Here is a 26,520-nt window from a genome sequence, read left to right on the forward strand (position 1 = left end):
AAGAAACTCAATTCACCAATCATGGACATCTCAAATTCCCTAGACATCATTTCACCAAATTCCTCACAAAAACTTGGGTTAGTTGAACCAAAGATAATATCATCGACGTAAATTTGACAAACAAACAAGTCTTTACCAATATCTTTAGTGAACAAGGTAGTATCAACCTTACCAATTTTGAAGCCCTTAGAGATAAGAAAATCCCTCAATCTTTCATACCAAGCTCGTGGAGCTTGCTTAAGACCATAAAGAGCTTTAGAGAGCTTGTATACATGATTTGGCTTCTTGGGATCTTCAAAACCGGGAGGTTGCTCAACAAAAACAAGTTCACTAATTTTGCCATTCAAGAAAGCACTTTTCACATCCATTTGAAAAAGTTTAATGTTGTGAGAGCAAGCATAAGCTAATAAAATTCTAATAGCTTCTAATCTAGCAACGGGAGCAAAAGTTTCACCGAAATCCAAACCTTCGACTTGAGTGAAGCCTTGAGCGACCAATCTTGCCTTGTTCCTCACAACCATTCCATCTTCATTTTGCTTGTTTCTAAAGACCCATTTAGTGCCAATAACATTATAATTCTTGGGCCTCTCAACTAAATCCCAAACTTGATTCCGGGTGAAATTATTTAATTTTTCATGCATAGCATTCACCCAATCCGGATCTCTCAATGCTTCATCTACACGGTTAGGTTCAAGAAAAGATACAAAAGAATAATGTTCACAAAATGAAGCAATGCGAGATCGAGTTTGGACACCCTTACTAATATCACCCATGATTTGATCCACCGGATGATCCTTTGCAAGAACATGAAGAATTCTTTGAGGGATAATGGGTTCTTGAGTTGATGAAGAAGGTGCACTAGATGAACCAACTTGATCTTGTACTTGAGAATTATCATTACTTGAATCTTGTATATTTTGTTGTGCTTGATCATTTGAGATAGAAGTTGAAGGATTAACTCTAATAGAGATAGAAGGACCAACTTCATCTTCATCTTCTTCTCTTGGTCTAACATCACCAATTGACATATTTTTCATTGCATTTCTCAAACCATCACTTCTCACATCATCAAGATTTTCTTGTTCATTGTGAGACCCATTGGTTTCATCAAACTCAACATCATATGCTTCTTCAACAATGCCATGTGTTTTGTTGTAGACCCGATAAGCCTTGCTACTAGATGAATATCCAAGAAGAAAACCCTCATCACATTTGCTTTGAAACTTTGATAACCGAGTTCCCTTCTTGAGAATATAGCATTTGCAACCGAACACTCTAAAATATGATATATTTGGCTTCCTTCCAATGAGCAACTCATATGGGGTCTTGTTATGAAATCTATGGCAATACAATCTATTTGAGGCATGACAAGCCGTGTTGATTGCTTCGGCCCAAAAACTGTCCGAAACATTATACTCGGAGAGCATTGATCTTGCCATATCAATCAAGGTTCTATTTTTCCTCTCAACAAGACCATTTTGTTCCGGAGTGTACTTGGTTGAGAATTCATGCTTGATTCCTTTCTCATCACACCATTCCTCAACTCTTGTGTTTCTAAACTCACTTCCATTGTCACTCCTTACTTTCTTCACCTTAAGCTCAAATTCATTTTCGGCCCTTGTAAAGAATTTCTTGAAAGTGTCATATGTATCGGCCTTGTCATGAAGAAAGAAAACCCATGTATATCTTGAGTAATCATCTACTACCACAAGACAATAGCAATTTCCACCAATACTTCTATAAGTTGTAGGACCAAATAAATCCATGTGCAATAATTCCAAAGGTCTCTCGGTTGACATGACACTCTTAGTGGGATGAGTATTTGCAACTTGCTTTCCGGCTTGACATGCACTACAAAGCTTATCTTTATCAAACTTCACATTCTTCAAGCCAACTACTAAATCATGCTTCAAAAGTCGGTTGAGTTGTTTCATGCCAACATGACCAAGCCTTCTATGCCATAACCAACCCAAAGATGATTGAGTGAATAAGCAAGTGGACAAATTTGCCTCTTTAGTTGCAAAATCCACAAGATATACATCCTCATGTCTAAATCCCGTAAAGATGTGATCTTTTCCATCCAAGCTAGTCACTACAACATCATCTTTAGTGAAACTACACTTATATCCAAAATCACAAAGTTGAGTGACCGCTAAGAGATTAAACTTGAGAGAATCAACTAACAATACATTTGAGAGAGAATGATTGCTTGAGATAGGAATTGTACCAACTCCTTTGACTTTGCCCCGGCTATTGTCACCAAAAATGATGTCACTATAGCCACCCACATTCTCATCTAGAGAGGAAAACATCATTTGATCTCCGGTCATATGTTGAGTGCATCCACTATCAAGCACCCAATGTCTTCCTCCGGACTTGTAATTCACCTATAAAGAGGAAGTAACTCTTTTAGGTACCCAAACTTTCTTGGGTCCTTGAGCGTTAGTGACCACATTAGTGACCAAGACTTTTGGCACCCAAATGGCATTCTTTTTAGCACCATTTATAGGTATCCCAACAAATTTTGCACTAACATTGCCATTTGAATTTTTCATAAGCATGTAACTTGAATCAAAGGATATGACTTTCTTGTTGGTGCAATTCTTCTCAACATGGCCAACCTTCTTGCATTTTTCACAATATGGCTTGCCACTACTCTTCACAAAGGTAGTTTTGGTTTGCACAAAAGCCTTCTTCCCTTTCTTAGGAATATATCCAAACCCTTGCTTGTTCAAGGTGAACTTTTGGCTTGCCCAACAATGATTAAATTTTGCTCTACTATCATAGCATTTTCTCAAATCATTAGTCAAGCAAGTAACCTCTTTCTTTAACAAATCATTTTCCATAATGAGAGATTTATTGCAATATGAGTTGTCTAGGTTGGTGCACAAAGAACTAGTAGAGCTAGAGCCACAAGATTTATCATCAATTAAATCACAACTAACACCAATGCTCAATGTTGCTTTTCTTTCATGACTAAGCAAGGTATTGTGAGCTTCCTCAAGCTTCTCATGAGTTTCTTTGAGATTCTCATGAGAAGTCTTTAGCTCCTCATAGGAATCTTGAAGAGAAGTAAACTTCAACTTCAAGTCCCTCAACTTAGCCTTTTCCTTTGTCATGAATTCATCGGCATCATTAAGCATTTCAACAAGATCATCATATGAAAGTTCATCAAGTTCATCATCTTGTTGTACCTTTGCACCACCCTTTGCCATAAGACAATGTGGTGTAGAGAAGAGTGATGGAGCCTCCTTGATGGCGATCCCGGCAACTCCCTTGGATGGCTTGTCATCATCATCATCATCATCATCGGAGCTTGCATCGGAATCCCATTCAACAAAATAAGCTTGGCCATTCTTTTTCTTCTTGATGAACTTCTTCTTCTTCTTTTCATCATTTTTCTTGTCCTTTTTCTTGTTTGGACAATTGACAATGATATGACCTACTTCACCACAATTAAAGCAAGTCTTGTCCACAAAAGGATTTTTTCTTGATGATTGACCTCTCTTGCCAAAGCTCTTCTTGCTCATCATTCTATTGAATCTCTTGACAAAAAGAGCCATCTCCTCATCCGATTCTTCTTCTTGGCATCCACTTTCTTCTTCATTTTTGCTATCTTGAGCTTTGAATGCCACACTTTTCTTTTTCATATCAATTTCTCCACCATGAGCTTCATCTTGAGATTTCTTGAACATGTCATGGGTGAGAATTTCTCCCAATATTTGTGTGGGAGTTGCGGTCTTCACATTTGACCTTACAAGTAAGGTCACAATTGTGTCATATCTTTCCGGAAGACATCTAAGAAACTTGTGGTTGAAATCCCCATCCGGTACCTCAAATCCAAGTCCCTTGAGATCATTTACAATGTCATTTAGCCGGTTGAACATCTCGGCTATGCTCTCATCCTTCTTCATGGTGAATTCACTAAAATTTCCTTTAAGCAAGTATAGCTTGGCCTCCTTCACCGTTGATGTACCCTCATGAATTTCCATGAGCTTCTTCCATATGTCATTTGCATTGGTGAGGCTCTTGACTCTATTGAATTCATTTACATCAAGAGCACTAAAGAGCACATTAACCCCTTGATCATTTAGTGTCTCATTTTCCTCATCTAGGGGTGTCAAACTCTTTGGGTCCAAAATGACATATCCATCATTTACTACTCTCCATAGCTTTCTACTCATGGCTTTGAGATGAGCCGACATCCTAGTCTTCCAATAATCATAATTATTCCCATCAAAGAACGGTGGCTTCCCAACATGAATCCCATGATCACTAGTCATTGTTCTACTCCAAGATGGTTAAATCCTTAATTAATGGAGTACTTAGCTCTGGTACCACTTGTAGGATCAAGAACACCGACTAGAGGGGGGGTGAATAGGCGGTTTAAAAACTAAACCCAACAACACTAGAGAAATTTAATTAGTAACAAAGGAAAGCCCTATGTCAAGCTATTACAATCTCTAGATGGGTTTGCAACCTAGGGTGACAAGACACGAATTAAGCTCTAGTAAAGTAAATTGCTCAAAGTAAAGACAAGAATAAAAGAGAGCAAGAGTAGTAACCGAGCTTGACACAAGAATATATCCCGTGGTGTCGATGACTTGCCGGTCACCCCTAATCCACGTTGAGGTGGATTCCAAGAATCAACCGCTCCTCTATCAAGAACCTCTTGATCTTGAGCCGGCTTGAATCAAGGAACCGCTCCACACCTCGATTCCACTAGAGTTGCTCTTCACCACTCCGGTGAGGTGAGCACAAGACCTCTCACAACCGAAATCGGGGCTCCTCAACAATCTCCTTGGAGGTGCTCCACGAAATCCACTTCTCCAAGCCGTCTAGGGAGCGGCAACTCCCAAGAGTAACAAGTTGATGACGCTTGCTTGAAGTTTCCCTAATGCCACAAAGCTCAAACTCTTGATGCAATGCACTAGGAAGCTCTCACACTCTTAAAAATGCAATCTCTAAGCAAGTGTGTGTGTGAGAGGGATGCCTTAGCTCTAATGTGTCAAGAATGCTATCCAAATGGCCAAGAGAGTCACCCAATGGCCGGGCATTGGGTATATATAGACATCCCTCCAAAAACTAGCCGTTACACTCTTTTCTGCGAAGTCGCGGACCGTCCGCGATTCAAAAACCGGACTGTCCGCCGTTATAAACCAGTGAGTCAGAGTGCATTTAATGCATGTCAGAACTAGCCGTTAAGCCCTGGCGGACCGTCCGCGCCCCAGTGGCGGACCGTCCGCAGTTAAGAGTTCCAACCCCACCAGAGACTAACATCATCTCTGGAACAACTTTGAGATTAGCCTGCGGACCGTCCGCGCCTCAGGAGCGGACCGTCCGCAGTTTAACTTTGAAGCCCACACCAGAGAGACACCCTTTCTGGTAAAAAATGAAATACAGTAGCGGACCGTCCGCCCACCTGGGCCGGACTGTCCGCCAGCCCACCAGAGCCTCTGCAAGCTCTCTGGAACGATCGCGGACTGTCCGCCCCTCTGGGCCGGACAGTCCGCCAGCCCACCAGAGCCTCTGCAAGCTCTCTGGAACGGGCGCGGACTGTCCGCCCCTCAGGTGCGGACTGTCCGCCGTTACTCAGTGAGCTCGAACTTAGTCTATTTCAAAACTTTTCAAAACGCCGTTAGCCCTCATGCATGCAACTAGACATTTTGAGCAAAATGGCACTAAAGACCCGTCAAGCATGAGTACACAACCCCTCTTGATAGTACGGCTAACTATCCAACAAATCCGGTCACTTTTCATCCACTAAACGCCTTGTGACCGGTAAAATGTAAAAGCCCTATTTTATACCTTTGCCTTGAGCCCGAGCTTTACTCATCATCTCCAAAACTCCATACGTTCACAACCAAATGTCTTTCATCCGTGAATCAACCTATACTCATCTTCTCAAATGAAATCGTTAATCCACAAACCGTTGTCATTAATTACCAAAACTAGAATTAGGGGCCTAGATGCTTTCAGCAAGTACTCCGATGACCATCATAAAGTTATTATGGAGTTCAGCATCAATGAGTTTGGCACCTATTCACTGCGTTCGGCAGGCTGGAGCTGGAATGGTGTGAGAGAAAAATACTATTGGGCTGGCTGGAGCTGGGGCTGGTGGCTGGAGTGGTGTGAGAGAAAAATATTGTTGGGCTGGAACAGGAGCTGGTTGCCGAACGCAGTGATTGTTTGGTCAAAATCAGTTACAATGCGTAGGAATCTAATACGACTTTAAAAAAAATACTATTTACATACCTAATACCCAAATCAATAATAATTCACAGAAAACTTTAAAATTCAAACTTAGAAATCCATAAGATATATCTCTCTTGTGAAGAACGGATCAAACAAACACCTTGGGATCGCAGGGCCGATAGAAGCAACAACCACGATCAAGCTGACTTGTGAACCATGTGGCATCTCAAAGGCATCAACCATGTCCTACTACTACTACCAAGAATTTTTGGAGTTGGAAAGAATGCGTCTGCACTATGTGTGACACATAAATGCTATTATATATATATATATATATATATATATATATATATATATATATATATATACACACGGTAGCGCTATTCTATACCCTAGGTGTAGAATGGATTCTACACCCAGCCCAGTCTAATCAGCCCACCAACTATCCAACCAGCCCAAACCCTAGCAAGCCCACCATCTCATCCCCCGCAAACAATACTGTCGTGGTGTTTGTGGTAAACCACAGCCGGGTGGCGGAATGCACCCGCCTAAGCCCAGAGGGTGAGTACTCGGGGGCTAGCTAGTGACTAGTTCGATCTCCATGGAAGAACACGATGAACACAACAGGTTTAGAGTGGTTCGGGCCGCCGGAGCGTAATACCCTACGTCCACTGTGTGCTGTATTGCTTGAGTCTGGGTGAGCTTGTGTGTATCCTCAGCGGAGTCTCGAGAGAGTCTCAGGATCTGTGTCTGTGTTCTAGCGGGCGTGCTCTCCCTTTTATATGTCCAAGGGGGGCACGTACACTGAGCGGGGCCCCGACATGTGGACCCGGCGATGTATTATAAACTACACTTTGGCCTTCAATGCCTCAGATCCGGAAATCTTGTCGTCGGCTTCCGTGCGTAGCTTCTGACCAGGGATGGTTTTGAGTTGTCCTGTCAGAGTAGAGTCTAGCCTCTGCAGCCGCGCGTCGAGGTCATGATGAAGCGCCGAACTACTGACTCAGTCCACTGTAGCAGTGTGCACTGTTGCTCCAGTCAGTAGCTGGTCATCATGACTCGTCGCGCATGCGCACGGCGCTGAGTCTTTAATGCTTGTCTTGGTAAATGACGAGCCGCGTCGGTAATTGGCGATCCATAGTGTGGACTGACAAAAGCTGCCACGTGCCCAGAGGCAGCAGAGCCCACCTCAACCACTCGCACTTAATGCGGGTGGGTGAGGGAGCTTCCAGCGGAAGGCTTGCGCCCGCGCCCGCGTGACACGTGGCGGCTCCGGACCCCTCCCGAGCAGCTAGCTGAGCCGAGAGCTCACGGGGGTCCGGATAGGCACGTGGAGGTCCAGGACCCATCTGCGGGAGTCCGGATGGCACGTGGAGGTCCCGGACCCACCTGCGGGGGTCCGGATGGCACGTGGAGGTCCCGGACCCACCTGCGGGGGTCCGGGTCCGCGGCCACAGGTACTGAGTATTTCCACCTCTAGGACACGTGGTGACACCGGACCCGTCCCCGAGCGGGAAGCGGGTCCGGGACCGTTGGTCCGGTGAGATGGAGTCGGACCCCAGGGGTCCGGCTGCTCAGCTCCTTAGGGCGTAGTTACGGATAACTACGCGAGTCTTGGCACAGTAGGAGTGGGTACCCCAGTTGCAGGGTACCGACAAATACCAACGCGAGCGCGAGACGCGAGCCGCGCGGAGCGCGGCAAGAGGCGAGCGCGAGCCGTCGCAGCGTGCTGGGAGATCCGGGGTGGCCTGCACGGGGAGCGATGACGGGGCGCGACCTGGACAGGGAGCACCGGCATGGCCTTGCGAGAAGCGACGGCAGCACGCTACGCGCTGCGCGCGGAGAGGAGCAGAGGCTTCAGCAGCAACCGGGAGCTGCTGCGCGGCTCTCAGGAGCGGCGGCGGCGGAGGGACGACGACGCGGGCCTGTGCGGAGCGGCAGCGGCGCGACCGACGCAAAGGGACGGCGGAGCGTCCTGTGTGGAGCGACGACCTATGTGGGATCGGCCGCAAGCGCACGCTTGGTTCGCAGGGGGACAACGCAGACAACACGCATGGCAGCATGGGTGTGGAGCAGAGCCCGAGCACGCGCATGCGAGGAATGTGGCAGATGCGCCCCGTCTATCTGATTTTGCTGTGATTGGCCTCACTAATTGAGCTCTGTCATCACCATAATCTCAGTCCCCCTCACTGATTTGTTGCAATTTGTGGTGTATGTCGTGGAGGATAGGGGTTGGGGGCATGTCTGTTGAGGATAGGACTTAGGAGTATTGGGCCTATTCGTGGCGAGCAGTCATTTGTGGCATGATTTCTAATTTTAGTCTTAATTGTTGAGATCAGTATCCGGTGCTGGATGGTTCAGTAATTGGCGGCAGCAATGAGTCACTGAATCGGTCTCGATTGACTCATTGCAGTATCACCATTGTGGCGGCAGCAATGAGTCCCCGAGAGACTCAGTAATAAATATTTTGCAAATGCTTGTATTTAGTAATTTAGTTACTCAGTATTATATACATCCAATAATTTTTTGGGGATCCACAACACCTTATTTTCATAAATCATTTTTTCAATCAACAAATGTGTATCTTTTAGATATTCGGTTTTTTCTCATGCAGATCCAGTATTCAGTAATCATCAGTAATTTTTATATACATCCAGTCATGCCTATGCATATGTAGATTCAGTAATATCTAGGTTTCAGTTATTCCGTACATTGAAGCACGGTAATTCTTTTACAAATTTTTCCAGCAAATTTATATAATTTTTCATGATTCAGTAATGCCTAGGCATATGTCTTCAACAGCCCGATACTTCAAACCCTATCGAAAGCTTTTTCAGCAATTTCTTCCCCCCAACATGCTTGCCTCGGTACAGCTAACACACGAATGCTCATCCCTGCACTTTAACTGAAATACAAATACTGGGATACTGAACAATAATAGATTAAGAGAACACATTTATAGAAAATACTGAACTACAAAAACAATTGAACAAATGCATTTTTGGTGATTTGCCGACTGGTGGAAACATTTATTCAGTAACTGAATAATTGGACTATCGAGCTACTAGAAAAACTAATGAGGTACCACCATTACACGCCACAAGTACAAATTACTGGACTACTGAGCAACAAGAGATTAAGAGAGCTCAGTAATTGATACTACCAAAACTACATGAAACCTACTTAAATAGTGTCTTTTTAGGGATTGCACGGATAGAGATTTCTAGTACAATCAATATTTTTAGGAACATATACATGCTTGGATTCAGTAATAGCAGGGAGATCCTGTGCAATCAGTAATTTAGGAACATGTCATGACCAATCTATTATATAAATACTAGACTACTGAACATTAATTGGTATTCCCGAACTGCTGGATTAAAATAGTTTAATACTAGACTCCTCAACTACATTAGATTTAATATATCTCCTGATACTACCCAAAAGCTACTGAAAGTATTGAGCTAGTAATTCAGTAACTCAAAGTTCACTTATCAATTACTGAAAAAATACTAGACTGCTAAAACTATTGAGCTACTGAACTACAGGTATACTACTAAACTACTGGAAAATACAGTAAGTGAGGGAGCTCATTAACTTAACAATATTAAATTATTCTTAGACAATACTGAATTACTGGATCAAACAATGAAATGCTAGACTACCGAACAACATAAAATTGAATAGAGCTCAGCAACAAAAAGTAAAAAAACTATTGAGCTCGTGCAGTTTTATATTCAGTAGCTTAACATAGTTTGAATAGGCTAATTACTAAACCATCTTGAACCAGATACTGATGTCGATGGTAAAGAATAAAACTAAAAGTCATGCCATAAATTACTAAAATTCAATCCAAGAAAAATACGAGTACAGAAGTTAGAATAGGAGGACTAGTAGCTCAATTACTGAGAGAAGAAATGAAATGCTTCAGTAATTTTTTCGAAAATTCCAGCGGTAGTCTTTAGAAAAATTTCATCCCCAAACTTCCTGCACAACCAGGTACTGCACGCATGCGACTGCCTCCGGCCACCGCGTGCTCCGCGCGACCAGATCCTCGCGTGCCTCCCACACGGCGTCCGTCTCGCATCCCCCGCACGGCCCCCCGAGCACCCGGAGTCCGGAGCCGCAGCGCCCCCCTCGCCCGCAGGGGCCTCCGCACCTCCTGACCCGCATCACCGTCCTCACCAGCCTGCACGCCGCCTCCTGCTGGCCTATACGAACCCGCCGTATAGCCGCGCCAACCCGCCGCCACCCCGATGGTCCCGCGGGCCGCCCTCGCCGCCCTGCGCGCCACCGCTTTGCTGGCTCCGCGCACCGACGCACCGCCGTCCTGCTGGCCCCGCGCACCGCAGCTCCCGCTGGCCTCGCGCGCCATCGAACTGGGGAGGCCTCGCACTCGCGCCTCGTGCTCGCGGAACGCAGAAGCTGAACAGGTTGGGGCGGTTGCGAGGTGGGCAGTGGGTTTATCGGGCCGGGTGGTGCGAGCCGTTTCGATTAGAGGGGCTGGCTGGGCCGGTTGGGTGCTGGGTGTAGAATGGGATTCTACACCTAGGGTGTAGATTAACATATATATATATATATATATGCACAAGGAGCCACCCCCATCAATAGCAAGTCTAAAGATAGAAAATATAGTTGGCTAATCTGTTTCCTTAACTGATGGGACAAATATTGGAAGGTTAACACAAATCCGACCTCCTATCCCTACATAGCCGGCCAATCCCTTGCTAATATGTTTTCTTAATTGATGAAGCAAATATTGAAAGGATGTCAAACATAAAAGGAAGGACAATCACCTCACAACCAAAAGGAAAGAAATAGAGAGATTTTAGAATGTCGAACAAGTTTTACCAAAATATCATTGTCGCCTGGTATACAAACAATGGAAAGTAATAAGTCTTACCAAAATATTATTGTCGCCTGGTATACAAATAATGGAAAGTAATAAGTGGGTACAAGGATGGGTAGATGAAAGTGTTTAGTGTAAAAAGTATTAGGATTTTGGTGGAAACATTTTTCTTCTATCAATTTCGTGGGTCTACACCCTCTTTCGTCAAACATTTGGGCTGACAAATGGGACCTCCGTGAGGGATACAGTGGGTCTAATCTTAATGAGAAAGAGTTTTAATTATTTCAATTTTTATAGTATAATAAAAAAACATGGCGACCGAAAGGCAGACGCTAGCACATTATTAGCAACTGTGAGCCGGAAAAGTACTTGGTACTGGAAATTTGATGGAGGCTGGGAAACCGTCGAGGCGGTCGCTTAGCGTGGAGAGTAACCCACGTCAGGCGACCCCGACGACGCCTCAGGCCAAACCCATCGGAAAAGAGATAGTTCTATTCATACTCGTCATATTTTAAATTCATCCTCTAAAAAAAATATTTCATTCTAATTATCAATATTCTCTTTTCTATATCCAGTTCTTCTACACCCATCCATCCTCTATATCTCTACTCTGTACCAACTATCCTATATTTTATTCAATCATCACCGATTATCATCTTTTTTTTCCTACCCTCCTCTTCTTTTCCTTTTTTCTCTCTTCTTTACCATTTATTGGCCTCGGGAAGCGGATAGCGTGCAGCTTGACTGTCCGCTTAGAATAACGGGGCAGCGGCGCTACGCGTAGCGTACTGCTTTCAGGCCCCCGGTGCAGAGGAACGGTTCTGCAAAATCGTTTAGCGCATGAGTTTGCAGGAGCCACCGCGGGCAGCCTTACCCCTCACCACATCCTCTCCCTATCACAAGTCAATCATATTCAGCGAACAATCAAAAAAGCAGAAACAAGCATTCTCAAGGGAAAAAAACACGCCGCCACTAATCGCTCGACGAAACGCCTCGTTATCGTTAAAAAAAGCAGCAATGATTTTTTTCTGCGTATTTTGCCGTGTATATTAGTGGTAGCACACTAGTTTCTTTTTTATCCCCTCTTCCCTCGCGAAGGTGAGACACGGTACGGCGCTGTCCTGCGCGTTTCTTTTGGGTGCCGCACCCGCAGCGAACCATTTGATCACCGCCGTTTAGGGTTTGCGGCGCCGGCGATCCGGCGCTGGCGACCGTCCAGCGAGAGGCCTCGTCAAGCCAGGCCACGTTCTGATTGCTCAACGGTCCCCGTTGTACATGCCGTGCAACGCCGAAGAAACGTGGCGGTCTACGCACGGCACGCCGTACAGTACAGTCGATTTCCCGTTAATTTTTATAGCTATTTTCTATAACAAATATGCATATGCGTTAATTACCACAGAATGCCATATAAATATATTAATTAGCATATAAACATCATATGTATTTTGTAATAACATAATACATGTTAGTTGAGGGCTTCAGTTTTTTTTTCTATTTACTTACCAAACATTAATTCTAATTTTTAACTCAACATATGGTGATCGAGATTCTGATTAGAACTCCGATTGACGGACTAAAAATTATTGTTTTCTTCATTATAGTATATAAGTAGATAAAGAAATAGGAATGGAGATCTAGACTAGGCCAAAAGATGGTGTTTTGCCAGTCGACGAGATGCCACTGGAAAAAATATAAAACAAGTTTTAGTTTATGGTAGACCGTTGGATCGCTGGTCATCATTGGTCTAATCAGGATGGTAGGATTATTAGTTGCGGCCTTGTGGCCTTGTGGGTGAGTTGTCTTTCTCCGAGGGACATTTACGCCGTGTTTAGTTGCAAAAATTTTAGGGTGTAAAACACTGTAGTATTTTTGTTTGTATTTGGTAATTATTGTCCCGTTATAAATTAATTAAGCTCATTAGATTCGTCTCGTGATTTACAAGCAAACTATGCAATTAGTTTTTTATTTCGTGTAGATTTAATACTTCATGCATGTGTTAAAAAATTCGATGTGACGGAGAATCTTGTAAAGTTTTGGAATTTTGGATGCAACTAAACAGGGCCTTAACTACTCGTACAGGATCGAAATAGTCTAAATCTTCTATTCCTCCCCCACATCTGACACGGGAGAGAGAGAGGGCACTGATCCTGTGTAGGGATGGCAACGGGTACTCGAAATCCGAAACCCGCTGGGTTTTTGTTCCATTAGGGTGTGGGTATAGACTAAATTCTATACCCGCGGGTTTCTTAATGGGATAAACTTTATACCCGTCGGGTTTGCGGGTACGGGTTTGTTCTCTAAGTACCCAAACCCGCAAACCCGTGGGTACAATAAACCCGACTACATATAACCTAAAATACCAATGTCATAAGGCCTTGTATCAAAATAAGGTCCAATAACATGCTAAAAGAGACTTAGACTCATGTACTTCCATTCCCATCGATGATTACCTACTCATAGACTCATTTGCCAATAATGCATTGTGTATTTGTTTATGCTTTCTATTAAATTTTGTTGCTTCTTCTATCGGGTACGGGAAACCCGCGGGTATAAAAAACCCGCACGGGTACGGGTACGGGCATGAAATCATACCCGCGACGGGTATGGATTTTTTAACGGGTACGATTTTACTCTGCCGGGTGCGGGTTTGGGTTAATGATACCCGACGGGTTTCTACCCATTGCCATCCCTAATCCTTGTATTGTAATTGCAACAAGGTAACCGTTGCCATCCCTAATCCTGTGTATTGTAATTGCAACAAGGTAACAGCACGTCCGCACTGGCACTGGCAGCAAACACATTGCTTGGGCCTTGCTCCGCTCATTGACTAGTTGCGGGTAAACGAGGTCAATGAGATTTCATTGAGAATTTTACGGTATTAAATGTCATCAATTTTATTGACATGATAAGGAAAAAGAAGAATAGAATTTATAGGATGTGAGGAGAATTTTATCACTATAAAACATAGATAAATACGCCATAAAACAGTGCACTAAAACTAGTCTTAGAGATCGCGAGTAGTTAGTGCATTGTATTTGACTTACTTGCAATGCGAACGCATGCACATGCCGCAGCTAATAAGCTCTCGTAGATTTGTTTAAGAAAAGATACCACCAACGTAGTTTAGCCTAGCATGATAAAAAGCTCGTCGCTTCTTGATCCGGTTCTGGTGGTGGCACCTATACCTACCGGAACGCCCTTTTCTTTCTTTTAGAGTGCCTTAGACTGCCTGAGTGCCTGATCAATGATCATACTAGCCAGCGTCGCCCGCTGCTGGCACCGACGGAGTGGCAGAGGCTAAAAGCGGAACGAGCTCGATCAGCACGACATCACGAACAGGAATCATTCCCTCACGGAATTTGGCGGTTAAGGGCATGTACAATAGTTTAGACAGCTGCTGTCTATTTGATTTGCTATGTCATAGGCAGACAACTAAAAAAATAGCTTGTACAGTGAGCTATCTATTTAGCTGTTTGCAAGCTATTTAATTCAGCTATAAAAACTGTGATCAAGTGTGCATTTCATCTTTGTAGGTTCCAATTTCATCTTTGTAGGTTCCATGGTGCTCTCAATGCATAATATTAAATTAAAATAGAGGAATTGGAGAAAAGCTAGAGATATGATAGGATTGTGATGATAAAATATAATGGAAAAAATGTAGGAACATAGTGTTTGGAATACATGAAATAGAACATAGGAAATTACGATTATTAAAATAATCTTATAGGGGAAAAAGCTAATTAGCATATAGATCGGAGATCTCCATCAGGAGCAGGTCGACGCCGCTGGGAGGTCACGACGGCGGCCGCAACGGAGACGAAAGCAATTTACCAGATTCTCCAGCGATGCTTTGCCTTGTTCTGTCTCTTCTTCACATGATTTGCCTCGGGTACGCGATGACGGAAGGGAGGATTGGGGAAGATGCGTGCCCGGTGGAGATGAATTGGAGGGAGACGTGCGCACGGAGGAGAGGAAGATTGGGGGGAAGAAGCGCGCGGGGAGGAAGAAGCATGCGGGGGAGGAAAAGTGCGCGCCCGCATCGGATCGGAGCCGCCGTCGTCGACTCGCAGCAAGTACCGCAGTGCGCTTCGGGAGCCGGCGACTCACATCGGAGCACGCGATCGCGCCGTAGATGAATGAGACGACGTCGACGGCGACGCCCTCTCTCTTCATTTAATATCCGCCACGTCGATATTTTGAGCCGAGCTGGACACAAATAGACAACAGCTGTTTCTCCTTTGTACATGCCCTAAATACGGACAGACTACAGGTACACACGTTGCAAGACAAAAATTTTACCGCAGCTTTTTAGCCCAAAATCTCATTGGCCGATCGAAACGATCAAACGAACGCCTGGGCACACATCTCCGTAGCCCCCCATGCGGGCAGGGCATGGCGCATGCATACTCAATAGTCAATACTACTCCCATTGGCTCACACTGGATGATGACTGGAGCCCGTGACGCCGGCCAGGGGCTCGAAAAGCGCGGGCGGGCACCATGAAAAGTGGCACAAACCAGCGGAAATCCTCGCGCGCGGGGGCCGCAGAAACAGCTGCAATCCGAGGCGTTGCCGCCCGCCCGCCCGCCCGCCCGCCCGCCGCTCTCGGCCACCTGCCGGCTGGGCTCGCCGACCGCAGGCGCCCGTGGCCCGACCCGACCTCACACCATTGCGTCCAGCCTTTTTTCCTGCTCACGCACGCACACGCGAACCTTGTGGGCTTGTGGGATGCCTGCGCCCACCGACACTTCCCCTGCGGCCTCCACCTCGGCCCCGCCCGCCAGCCTGTGCGCGCGCTTGCCCCCACCCACCACACCGCGTCGGCGTCTCACGTCTCTCTCCCTCCTTCCATCGGCTCGGTTGGCCTTGGCTTGCTCGGTTCCTCTCTCTCTCTTCACTTATAAGCAAGCTCTCTCTCACACCTCACTCTGCTTTCCCTCTCTACAAAGTAGAAGAGGAAAAAAAACACCCCAAAGGAAAGGCTCACACCACCCACCCAACCAACAAATTGAGCTAGATTAGCAGAGGACCGGAGGTAGAGAGCGGCGCAACGCAGCATCGAGGGGCGGCGGCGGCGGCGGCGAGACCAATCTAGAGGGAGCAGAGGCCGGGCGCGCGCAGGGATGGGCGCGCCGGTGCGCGGCGCCCTTCTCCTCTGCCTCCTGCTCCTGGCGGGGGCGGCGGGGGCGGCCGGGGACGCGGCGCCGCAGGAACCCACATTGCCCGCCGCGGGCGCCGGCGCCGGCGGCGGGCCGGCGGTGGGGGTCAACTCCAACTCGGTGCTGGTGGCGCTGCTGGACTCGCACTACACGGAGCTGGCGGAGCTGGTGGAGAAGGCGCTGCTCCTGCAGACGCTCGAGGACGCCGTGGGGCGGCACAACGTCACCATCTTCGCGCCGCGGAACGAGGCGCTGGAGCGGGACCTCGACCCGGAGTTCAAGCGCTTCCTCCTCGAGCCCCGCAACCTCAAGTCGCTCCAGGCGCTGCTGCTCTACCACGTCCTCCCCGCGCGCCTCCCCTCCGACTCCTGGCCCGCCGCCTCCCACCCCACGCTCTCCGGCGAGGAGCTCGAGCTCGCCGCCGGCATGCGCGTCGGCCACGCCGCCGTCACGCGCCCGGACGCGGTGCTCCGCCCCGACGGGGTCATCCACGGCATCGAGCGCCTCCTCGTGCCCCGCTCCGTGCAGGAGGACTTCAACCGCCGCCGCAGCCTCGCCGCTATCTCGGCCGTGCTGCCCACGGGCGCGCCCGAGGTCGACCCGAGGACGCACCGCCTCAAGAAGCCCGCGCCGCCGGTGCCCCCCGGCGCGCCCCCCGTGCTCCCGATCTGGGACGCCATGGCGCCCGGCCCGGCCATCGCCCCCGCGCCCGCGCCTGGGCCCGGCTCCGGGAAGCACCACTTCGACGGGCACAGCCAGGTCAAGGACTTCATCCAGACCCTCCTCCTGTACGGCGGCTACAACGAGCTCGCCGACATCCTCGTCAACCTCACCTCGCTCGCCACCGAGATGGGCCGCCTCGTCTCCGAGGGCTACGTGCTCACCGTCCTCGCCCCCAACGACGAGGCCATGGCGCGCCTCACCACGGACCAGCTCAGCGAGCCTGGCTCGCCGGAGAACATCCTCTACTACCACATGATCCCCGAGTACCAGACCGAGGAGTCCATGTACAACGCCGTGCGGCGGTTCGGCAAGGTGCGCTACGACACGCTGCGGCTGCCGCACAAGGTCGTGGCGCGGGAGGCCGACGGCTCCGTCAAGTTCGGCCAGGGCGAGGGCTCCGCCTACCTCTTCGACCCGGACATCTACACCGACGGTAGGATCTCGGTGCAGGGCATTGACGCCGTGCTCTTCCCGCCGGGTGACAAGAACGCGACGCAGACGGCCGACCCTCACAGGAAGCCTCCCGCCATCACCACCCACAAGAAGATCAAGCTCCGGCGAGGTCAGTACCTCCAGATCTGGACCTGGTCCTTTCTGTTCTACCCATATCATTACAGATTGCTCAAAAGTAACCCAACACATTGTCCTTAGTTCAATAATTGGGCTGAAATTTACAGCTCACAATCTCGATTGGGGAGGTGGGTGGATTAATTTTGCAATTAGTTAAGATCAATGTGGGTTGATCAGTTCATGGTAAGAATGTTGCCGGTGAGGGTACCGGTGAGTATCGGCTCGTAGCCGGCGGCGATTAATTTATCAGTTGGTGGGTGATGAGTATTGGGTGGTAGTAGAATAAAGACGAAGGCGTCGGCATAAAATAGAAGCAGCAATTAGGGTTCCTTACCGTCTTACTGCCATGGTCGTATTGGAAGGCATATGGGCTGTCGGTGGCCGTTTGGGCACTTTCTAGTTTCTACCCTGGACTAATGTTACTGTAGTTTCCTTGGGTTTTTTCACAAATGCCCAACATCTGTACTGGCCAAAGCCAACGTGTTAGCACCGTGAAAACATGGATGTGAACTGACATAATAGGGATAGTTGAACATATGCTGTTGGGAGGTTGTCTTCAGCATCTGCTTGATGGGTGATACCGTTCCTGGGCCTGCAAGCAACACTATCCTTTAACCATGACGCATGAGCAACAATTTTGCTTTTCCTCAAAGCATGAAAGGCTCATATAGAAGCCTTGGTCACGTTTCATAGTTTAGGTGGAATAATACCTGATTTGTTAATGCTTAGAGGAAAGGCAAGGTCGAATGTGTGCCTTTGTACGGGTAAATAGTAATAGCTGGCAGTGTTCAGATTGTAGACATTGACAAATGAACGAATTCAAAATCTTGCCAGAGGAGACTATATGTTACAGGGGAAAATTTAGATAGCCTCCAAGGCATACTTATGATCTGAATTAGACAATTCAGTTCAACCCAAACCACTAAACCTATGTAGGCCTTCGTTAGCATTTATTGTGAAATCAGATATTTACTCAAGATTGGGAGCAGGAATATACCAAAGCATTTTAGGAATGTGTCCCAGGCACCTAAAATTCTTTAGGCCCAAAGTCCACCCTGCCAAAGATGGTGTTTATTCAGTCCTGTTTGTAGCCTTTGTAGCTAATAAGTTACCGTCGGCCATGTCGCTTGGCCACGAGAAAGTGTATATAAAATTTGCGAGTTTTCTTTTGCATAATTTGTTTGGGCATCGGGTGCCGTCCTGCTGATTTGACAAGTTATCTGTTACAGCATAATCTAGCGTTTATTTCTTATTACTTCCTACCAATTTTTCCACCCTTTTGTTCGGCACCATGTCGGTGTCATTATTTGTTAACCGCGCAGTTAGTTATTTGTTAACCGCGCAGTTAGTCTTACGCTTCGTTCCCTACCAAAACTCTGCAGGCAAGTTGTTAGAAGCATCGTGCCAAATGGCTGCCCTCTTCGGTCAGCGATCGCGATTCGCAAGCTGCCAAGATTGATCTCCATGATACCGAAAGACGAACGAACTGAAACAACCAAGTGATGGCCGATGGGGGCTGTGCTGGAGGGAGCCGTCCACATTATTATTTGTTTTCTTTTTTTTGTTTATTGATAAGAATAATGAATCAGGTGGGGATGTAAACTCGGTGGTTGTTGGTGTGTCCAGAGAAAGAGGGGGAAAAAAGAAAAGGCAAGAAAAAAAATTGTCCATACATGAAGGAAGACCAGGATCGTCGTCTGTGTATAGGAAGAATTAAACGTTTTGTTTTCTGTTTTTCGTCATTCTTTGCTTCTGTTCCCGTTTTGACAATGAGAATCTCGGGTAAACACACATCATTCTTATGATTCCTTTTTTATATTTTGTCCTCCCAATGTATCGTCGCGTTTGCCATGATAAATCCTGGTAAGATCTGCAAGGCTGCGCGAGTGATTTGTCTGTCTGTCGGTGTACCTGCACTGCTCTTCCGAGACCAAGAGTCACGACAGCGGGAGGAATCTTCCGGCTTGCATGATGGATGGTGGTGAACAATAAACTAGAGATGCTCCAGCTCGGAAGCAATCAAGCAAGCAGCTCCTGATATCAAACAACTGGCAGGCAGCTAATCCCGTCAATGATCAATGTCTTGGTGGCGAGGCAAACAGCTAACAAAGGTAGCTGCTCCCTGCTAGTGCTAGTGGTTAACAGTGAGAAAAAGTTACTCGTAGAAACTAACCACAGAGCATGGCTTGCTGTGAACTGAAGCTACTGCAATCCTGCAACTGCACGATGGATTGCATCCAGGTGTAATGGACGGAACGGACCACAGGTTCGTGTTGTGGTGTGTCCGGGACAGGATCGCAGGGGGTGCGGAGCACAGCAAAGCGACAGTGTCCGGAACGGCGCCTGAACCCCACACGGCCACACCGTGCAAGTGGGTGTTGCGCTCGCTGCCGGGGATTCAGAGAAAGTGAAAAATGCGTTCACGTGGCTGGCTCACGGCGCTGCTCTGGAGTAGGCAGCAGATCCGCGGACGTGGGTGAATGGTGGTGGGTGGAGAGATGGAGAGCCCGGTCAAGGCCGTGGACATTTCCTTCCCGAGCTATTATTTTAGATTTTTAGTCTAGCGTCAATGCGTGCGAGGGAGGTCATCTGCAATGGAGAAACCTTGATGCCGCACATCACATTAGCTCGCCCGCATCTGCCTGCTGCCTGGTCGATACCAAGGCAAGCCGCCCTAGGGCGTGGCCAGGGCGACGCTCGGTGGACTGGCATGCCGCCGTGCACTGGCGCCGCACACCGCTCCGGGAGAGTCTATTGATCGCTCGTCCAATCGCAAAGGCGAGCACCCCCGCCCGTCCTCGCCGTCGACCACCTCCCTGGCTTTGGCGGCCTCCGCCGCCACCCTCCACCACCACCACGCTAACCAATCTCGCCGCCGCGCCGTCGGTCCACCACCGTCGCCGCCCTCCACCCACCGCCCGGGCCCTCTCCTCTAAGTCTGGCAGCCATGGAGCCTGCCCTAACCCCCAGCAACCCAAAACCCTAAAGTTCCGCCGCCTCCCGCCACCATCCGGCCGCCGGCGACCTCGCCGGCGGCCGCCCCCCCACCAACCACCCCTGGACCCGGACTCTCCCGTAACCCGACGACCACAACAAATCGCGAGGAGGAAGAAGAACAGTGCATGCGGGCCCACCTGCAGCGAGCGGCGGCGGCTTCTGTGACGCGTCCGCGCGGTTTCGCGCGCGCCATGAATAGAATTTTCGAACCGCCCCGCACTGCAACAATCGGTGCAGTGATGCGGGCGTGGTGAGTTCAGATTGGATGGGCCTCGTTTGCCGCACCGCTTAACTGGGCTGCAAAAATGCGGGCACGCATGCCTGCCAAAGACAACGCAAGCAACTGGGGAAGCCCTTCTAAAAAAAATTGGGGAAGCCGACGATGCTCCGGCTGTGTTTAGTTCTGCCAAAGTTTTCAAATTTTACATCACATCGAAATATTAAATATAACAAATGATGTATGCATGGAACATTAAATGTGGGTAAACAAAATAACTCATTGTACAGTTTGGATATACGTTGCAAGATGAATTTTTTTAGCCTAGTTAGCCCATCAAAGATAAAATTTACCATAAACAAACAAAAAATATTACAATACTTTTCAACTTTACTTTCGCAAACTTTTCGCATAATAACACAGCCCGGTTGTCGGGGGCGGCGCGCCGCAGACTGCCTGCAGCGCGGGTGCGGTCGGTGGCCGGAGAACGCGACAGGATCCGTCAGAGCCTCGGTAAATGCAGCCTGGTCCGGCCCGATTTAGTCAGATCTGGGCCTGGCCTGTTCCGACCCAGGGCCCATCCCCAGTTCCAAGTCGATCCGGCTGCGGGGACGAGAGCAAGGAGGTAGTCGATCCGGTGGGGCGGCAGCGGCGGCGATCATGTCTCACCCGGAGCTTCTATCCACGCAAGATCAACCGCGCCAAGGTGGAGTCCTCGCCGGGGATCGTCTCCCAGGCGGCCTCAATGTTGGTTGCTGGCAGGCCAGCACGCTCTCTACACACAATCGTCGTGAGTCTCCGTCCCCACCAAGATTCTCAATTTCTTGCTCACTCGCGGCTCATGTTTCTCATATGGAAACAGAGAGGCGTCGGTGCTGGTGGTAGCACCTATGGTGCTGTGGTCGCGGGCGCGTTGACTGGAGGGGTAGGGATCCTGATCTTCAAGAAACGTCCAGATGATGATGGTATGAGTTGAAATTGCTTTCGAATTTCTGGTTATTTGCTTTTGTTTGATATGTGACCTACGCATAGGACCTGTAGATGGTGATGTGACCATGGAGGACGTGAAGGATGTGGACAACAAGCCAAGGCAGGAGGACATCAAGAAGGACATGGGGAAGCACCAGATGGACGTGGACATGGAAGCAAAGTTCCATAAGTGGATGGAGCTGATGGGCAGGGAATACTCGAATCAGGAAGAGAAGGCATACCGATTTGAGCTCTTCAAGGAAAGGATGAAGAAAATAGACTTTCACTGACGTAACGAGTCCCCTCGCAAACGGTTTCGGCGACATGACATATGATGAGATCAGGGCAATAACGAATTGCCACAAGCCTCGTAGCAAAGAATATGAGGCATCACTGATGCAGGTGCTACTCTTTCCTCGTTACATTTTGTTACTACTTAGTGAGCATTATCTGCACAATGATTGTCCTCCTTCTGGTAAACATGCACACTGTACTGATTACAACAAACCACCTAGACATTCAAACCAACACCATAAGAATTAGGGAAAAGTCTGTTTTTCAACCCTGAACTATCACGATAGTCCGATTTTGGCCCTTGAACTACGAAACCGGACATCCTACACCTCCAACTAACGAAACCGTTTGAAAAACAACCCTGGCTCAGCCAAAGTCGGTTTTGCTACAGTAAAATTTCCGAATTTCTAGAATTTCACACCTCTCTCAATTAAATAATAAAGAAAGCATAGTTAATATTGTCTAAAAATCATGATATTTTTTTGGGAGGTAGATCAAAAGACAAGGAATTTATTTTGGCTAGATGTGATACATTAAACATAATGGAATTTGAATTATAAAATTTTAAAAATAGGTAGAATTCAAAATTCCTTGAATTTTTAGGTCAGCTAAATCTATGATAAAAATGAATTAAAAATATGATAATTCATAATTTTTTATTTAGTTTAGTTAGGTACTTTTTATTAGCCCAAGTTCTATAGAAAATTCATAAATTAAAATTTGAGGAATCAAATTTGATTCAAATTTGAGCGTTGTGAAGGAATTCAAAAACTTTCATAAAAACTTGGGCCAATAAAAATATCTTATTAAACTAAATAAAAAATTATGAATTATCATATTTTTAGTTCATTTTTATCAAAGGTTTAGCTGACCCAAAAATTGAAGATATTTTGAATTCTACCCATTTTTAAAATTTTATAATTCAAATTTCATTATGTTTAATGTATCACATCTAGCCAAAATAAATTCCTTGTCTTTTTATCTACCTCCCAAAAAAATATCATGATTTTTAGACAATATTAACTATGCTTTCTTTATTATTTAATTGAGAGAGGTGTGAAATTCTAGAAATTCGGAAATTTTACTGTAGCAAACCGCTTTTGTCTGAGCCAGGGTTGTTTTTTAAACGGTTTCGTTAGTTGGAGGTGTAGGATGTCCGGTTTTGTAGTTCAAGGGCCAAAATCGGACTATCGTGATAGTTCAGGGTTGAAAAACAGACTTTTCTCTAAGAATTACATACTCAGTCTTGTGGACGTTGATTGCACCTGTTCAAATAGAGTTGACCCAAATTGTCTAAAATATCTTTTCTTTATTAAAGAGCAAAGCGATTGGTCTCCTCATGACAAAAACTATGATGGCATGCCACAAGGAGCACAGCATACAGATGAGACATGCACAATCGGCATTATCAGTCAATAGTAATGTGATGAAACAATTTATATGTATACTTGTTACCTTTGAGGCAGGTACCCATGGCCCATCCGCCACATGATACTACTACTTCATTATGGTACTGATATAGGCTTAGATCAGGGCATCCAATACTGGCAGTCTATACATTAGCTAGCTGCCTTAATGCAATATGTCTGGAACTTCATCGTTATTACGAACTTAGATCTTGATATCTTGAAGCAACTGCATGCTTTTGCTGCTCTCTTTTTTCACGAAATTGAACCGGTATATGGTCTTGGGTGTAACAGAGATATGGTTCTCTCACGAAAACAGGATTATCAATTTTTGAAGAAGAAGATGGAGGAGAAGGCTTTGATGGAGAAGGCGAAAAGGAATGTCGTCAACTGCTCAAAGCAGTAATGCAGCTGGCAACTTCTATGTCCAGCCATGACTGAAGCACCTACTACTTCGGTTTGCCACTGCCTCCGCATGCTGGTTGGAATTGACAATTGAGGCATTCGATAGTAGTCAATTTTATGGACCTGCCTTGTAATATCCTCTATCCTAATGCTATCTTTCTGAATAAAATACCTGATATTGGAACTGTTAGTCTCAGTCTTTATGAACACTATGTAATGGAAATTGTAGTTCTCGAATTGCTTTGCGTTATTAGCTCGAGAACATTTGTCCATGAAAATAAAGGGTGCACGGTACTGCTGCTGCTATATACCCCCACCCACACTCGGTCCTGTGTATCCATAGTTCTCATTTGCTTATTTGCTAGTTCTCCCGCACCACACTGTTTCCCTCTTATGTTAAACTTGCATTTGCTTGAGAAAAAATGCATTAGTCCTCCTGGGAAAAATTCCATCGAGTGCTCCTTGTGGGATGAAAGAAAAAAAAATTCATCTAGCGCGTTCCTCGAAAACCCTCTAACCATTTTTGTTACTACATTTTTTAATGACCATCAGATTTAACTTTGAACCCCTACTACCGTCTAATAACCTCCCAACGGACCTTTCACATTAGGCTTGCACCACCATGGAGGGAGTGCCATATGAGCAAAAGAACCTTCCACATTAGGCTCGCACCACCATGGAGGGGGTGCCATATGAGCAAAAGAACGAGTTTGATCCAAAAGAAAAGACGATGACACCACTACCAATAAACACTCAACGTGGATATAAAAAAATATTCATACAAAATTATTATTATTATTATTATTATTATTATTATTAACGCACGTGTTTTTAAGTGACGGGAACCAGACTGTACCATTACACGCTCAGCGATGAGCAAAAAAACAGCCAAAAGAGAACAGAAAAGTCTCAGTAGAGCCACAAGCAGTAACCCGCCACCAGAACCTCTTCTTTGAGCCCCTCCCCTACTTGACTTGCTTGTCCAGCTGCATCTTCAACTGGCAGAATCGTTGGTGTTGTCGGGTCCTCTCTTCAGCTTCTTCAAGCTTGCCCCATCATCAGAGTATTGCTTCCTCAGTACGAAACATTGAAAGAGTATTGCCCCATCTTCAAGCTGCATCATGCATGAGAAGACAGTATGTTAGCAATTACTTTATAGAGTTTTTACACATTGAAAGAGGCAACAGCAAAGAGTGCATACCGTCGCCGAAAGTCCTCTTCGCTGTACAAAGGATTATCAACAAAGTAATCCATCATGATTTGTGCAAAAGCTGCTTCTCTATTGTGACGCTTAAATTTATGTCCTGGAGCCGAACCACCCCTCCTACTTTTAGAAGGTTCCAAAGCCGCGATAATCGAAGCTACCATGCAGTGTTCATCTTTCTTCCGTTTATTCTGCCTAAAATGTGAGTCCTTCAGGCAGGACCGAGCTGTCATGTTCGAGAAGTCTGAACAACATAGATTACACAAAGTTTTAGTACACAGATAATACAAATGCTTTTGTGAAATCATAAGCAATTGGGGACATGTTCAAAGTATGAGCACAAATATAGCAAATGTGTAAAGAACCGGACCTTGAGGGAAACCAAGGCTTTGCTAGGATTGAGAAATTTGCAAGGATTGAGCAATACGTGTAACCATACTTAGCTCTTGACTTGGCTGTTGATGGCCTGACCCAGAGATTCTGTGTGCGAGCGATGGAACCCAAGGCCATGCCCCAAAATCAGAGCCAAATGTCAGCGCCGAGGCAACCACATTGCTGGAGTTGAAGGCCGTGCAACGAACCGTGGGCTAGAGGCTGTGAATCTCTTCTTTCACTGGCCGGGCGCTGCCTGGGGGCTGACGATGCGTGGGAGGCGGCGGCGGCACTGGTCGGGCGCTGTGTCGGGGCTGCCGATGCGTGGGAGGAGGCGGCGGCAGGCGGCGGTAGCACTGGCGGGCGCTGCGTCGGGGCTGCCGATGCGTGGGAAGCGGCGGCGGCACTGGACGGGTCCTGCGTCGGGGCTGCCGATGCGTGGGAAGTGGCGGCGGCAGCGAGGAAGACGCAGGTACACGGTTCCGTGCGAAACTGGCATCGAAGCGAGGGAAAATGAGGAAGAATTCGTTCGTTGGCGCGAAACCATATTGGCCCAACGGCTCTAGCTATTTTAGCTGCTCTGTTGCAAACAAGAGATTCATGGATGGCCAGGCAAAATCTCAGGGGCAGCTAAACGGTGAAATGGCTGCCGAATATAGCTGCCCGTTGTTGGAGGCAGCCTTAGAATCCCAACACGCATTGATTGTTGTTTGTGGTATGCTTGAGCTAGTCACACGGCTCCGGTGCATCGGGTCACTCTCGATTGTTTAGTTCCGAAAAAACTAGGGCGGTGGAGTGGAGTGAAGCAAAGCTGGCATGCCGCCATGCACCGGCACCACGCAGCGCCCCGCACTACAACTACAACAAGCGGCGCAGTGGTGCGGGCTCGTTTGCGTGCGCTTAAGGGCTAGTTCGGTTGTTTTAGATTGGATCCGGGCAGGGAATCATATATAGAATAAGAGATTCACGGTAGATACAACAAGAGATTAGGATTTATTCCGGATCGATAACTAATTGCAACAAAATAGACTTATAATAGGTACAACAAAAGACCCGAATTGATTCTACACCTCTATACTCATGGATTGATTTTCGGTCTCTTATTGTTGTAATTAGTTCTCAACCCGAAATAAATTCCGATCTATTATTGTATCTATCAT

At 46.8% G+C, this 26,520-nt stretch overlaps 1 protein-coding gene across 1 annotated transcript; it reads left to right on the forward strand.

The window, feature by feature from the left end:
• The first annotated feature begins 15,966 nt into the window (after nucleotides 1–15,966).
• LOC120688629 (fasciclin-like arabinogalactan protein 16) lies at nucleotides 15,967–19,312 on the forward strand. The gene is made up of 2 exons (XM_039971021.1): nucleotides 15,967–17,488; nucleotides 18,879–19,312. The coding sequence occupies exons 1-2, from the start codon at nucleotides 16,168–16,170 to the stop codon at nucleotides 18,953–18,955; spliced, it is 1,398 nt and encodes a 465-aa protein (XP_039826955.1). The 5' UTR covers nucleotides 15,967–16,167; the 3' UTR covers nucleotides 18,956–19,312.
• Nucleotides 19,313–26,520: the final 7,208 nt, after the last annotated feature.

Source organism: Panicum virgatum, chromosome 9N (assembly GCF_016808335.1).
Source record: "Panicum virgatum strain AP13 chromosome 9N, P.virgatum_v5, whole genome shotgun sequence".
NCBI lineage: Eukaryota > Viridiplantae > Streptophyta > Magnoliopsida > Poales > Poaceae > Panicum > Panicum virgatum.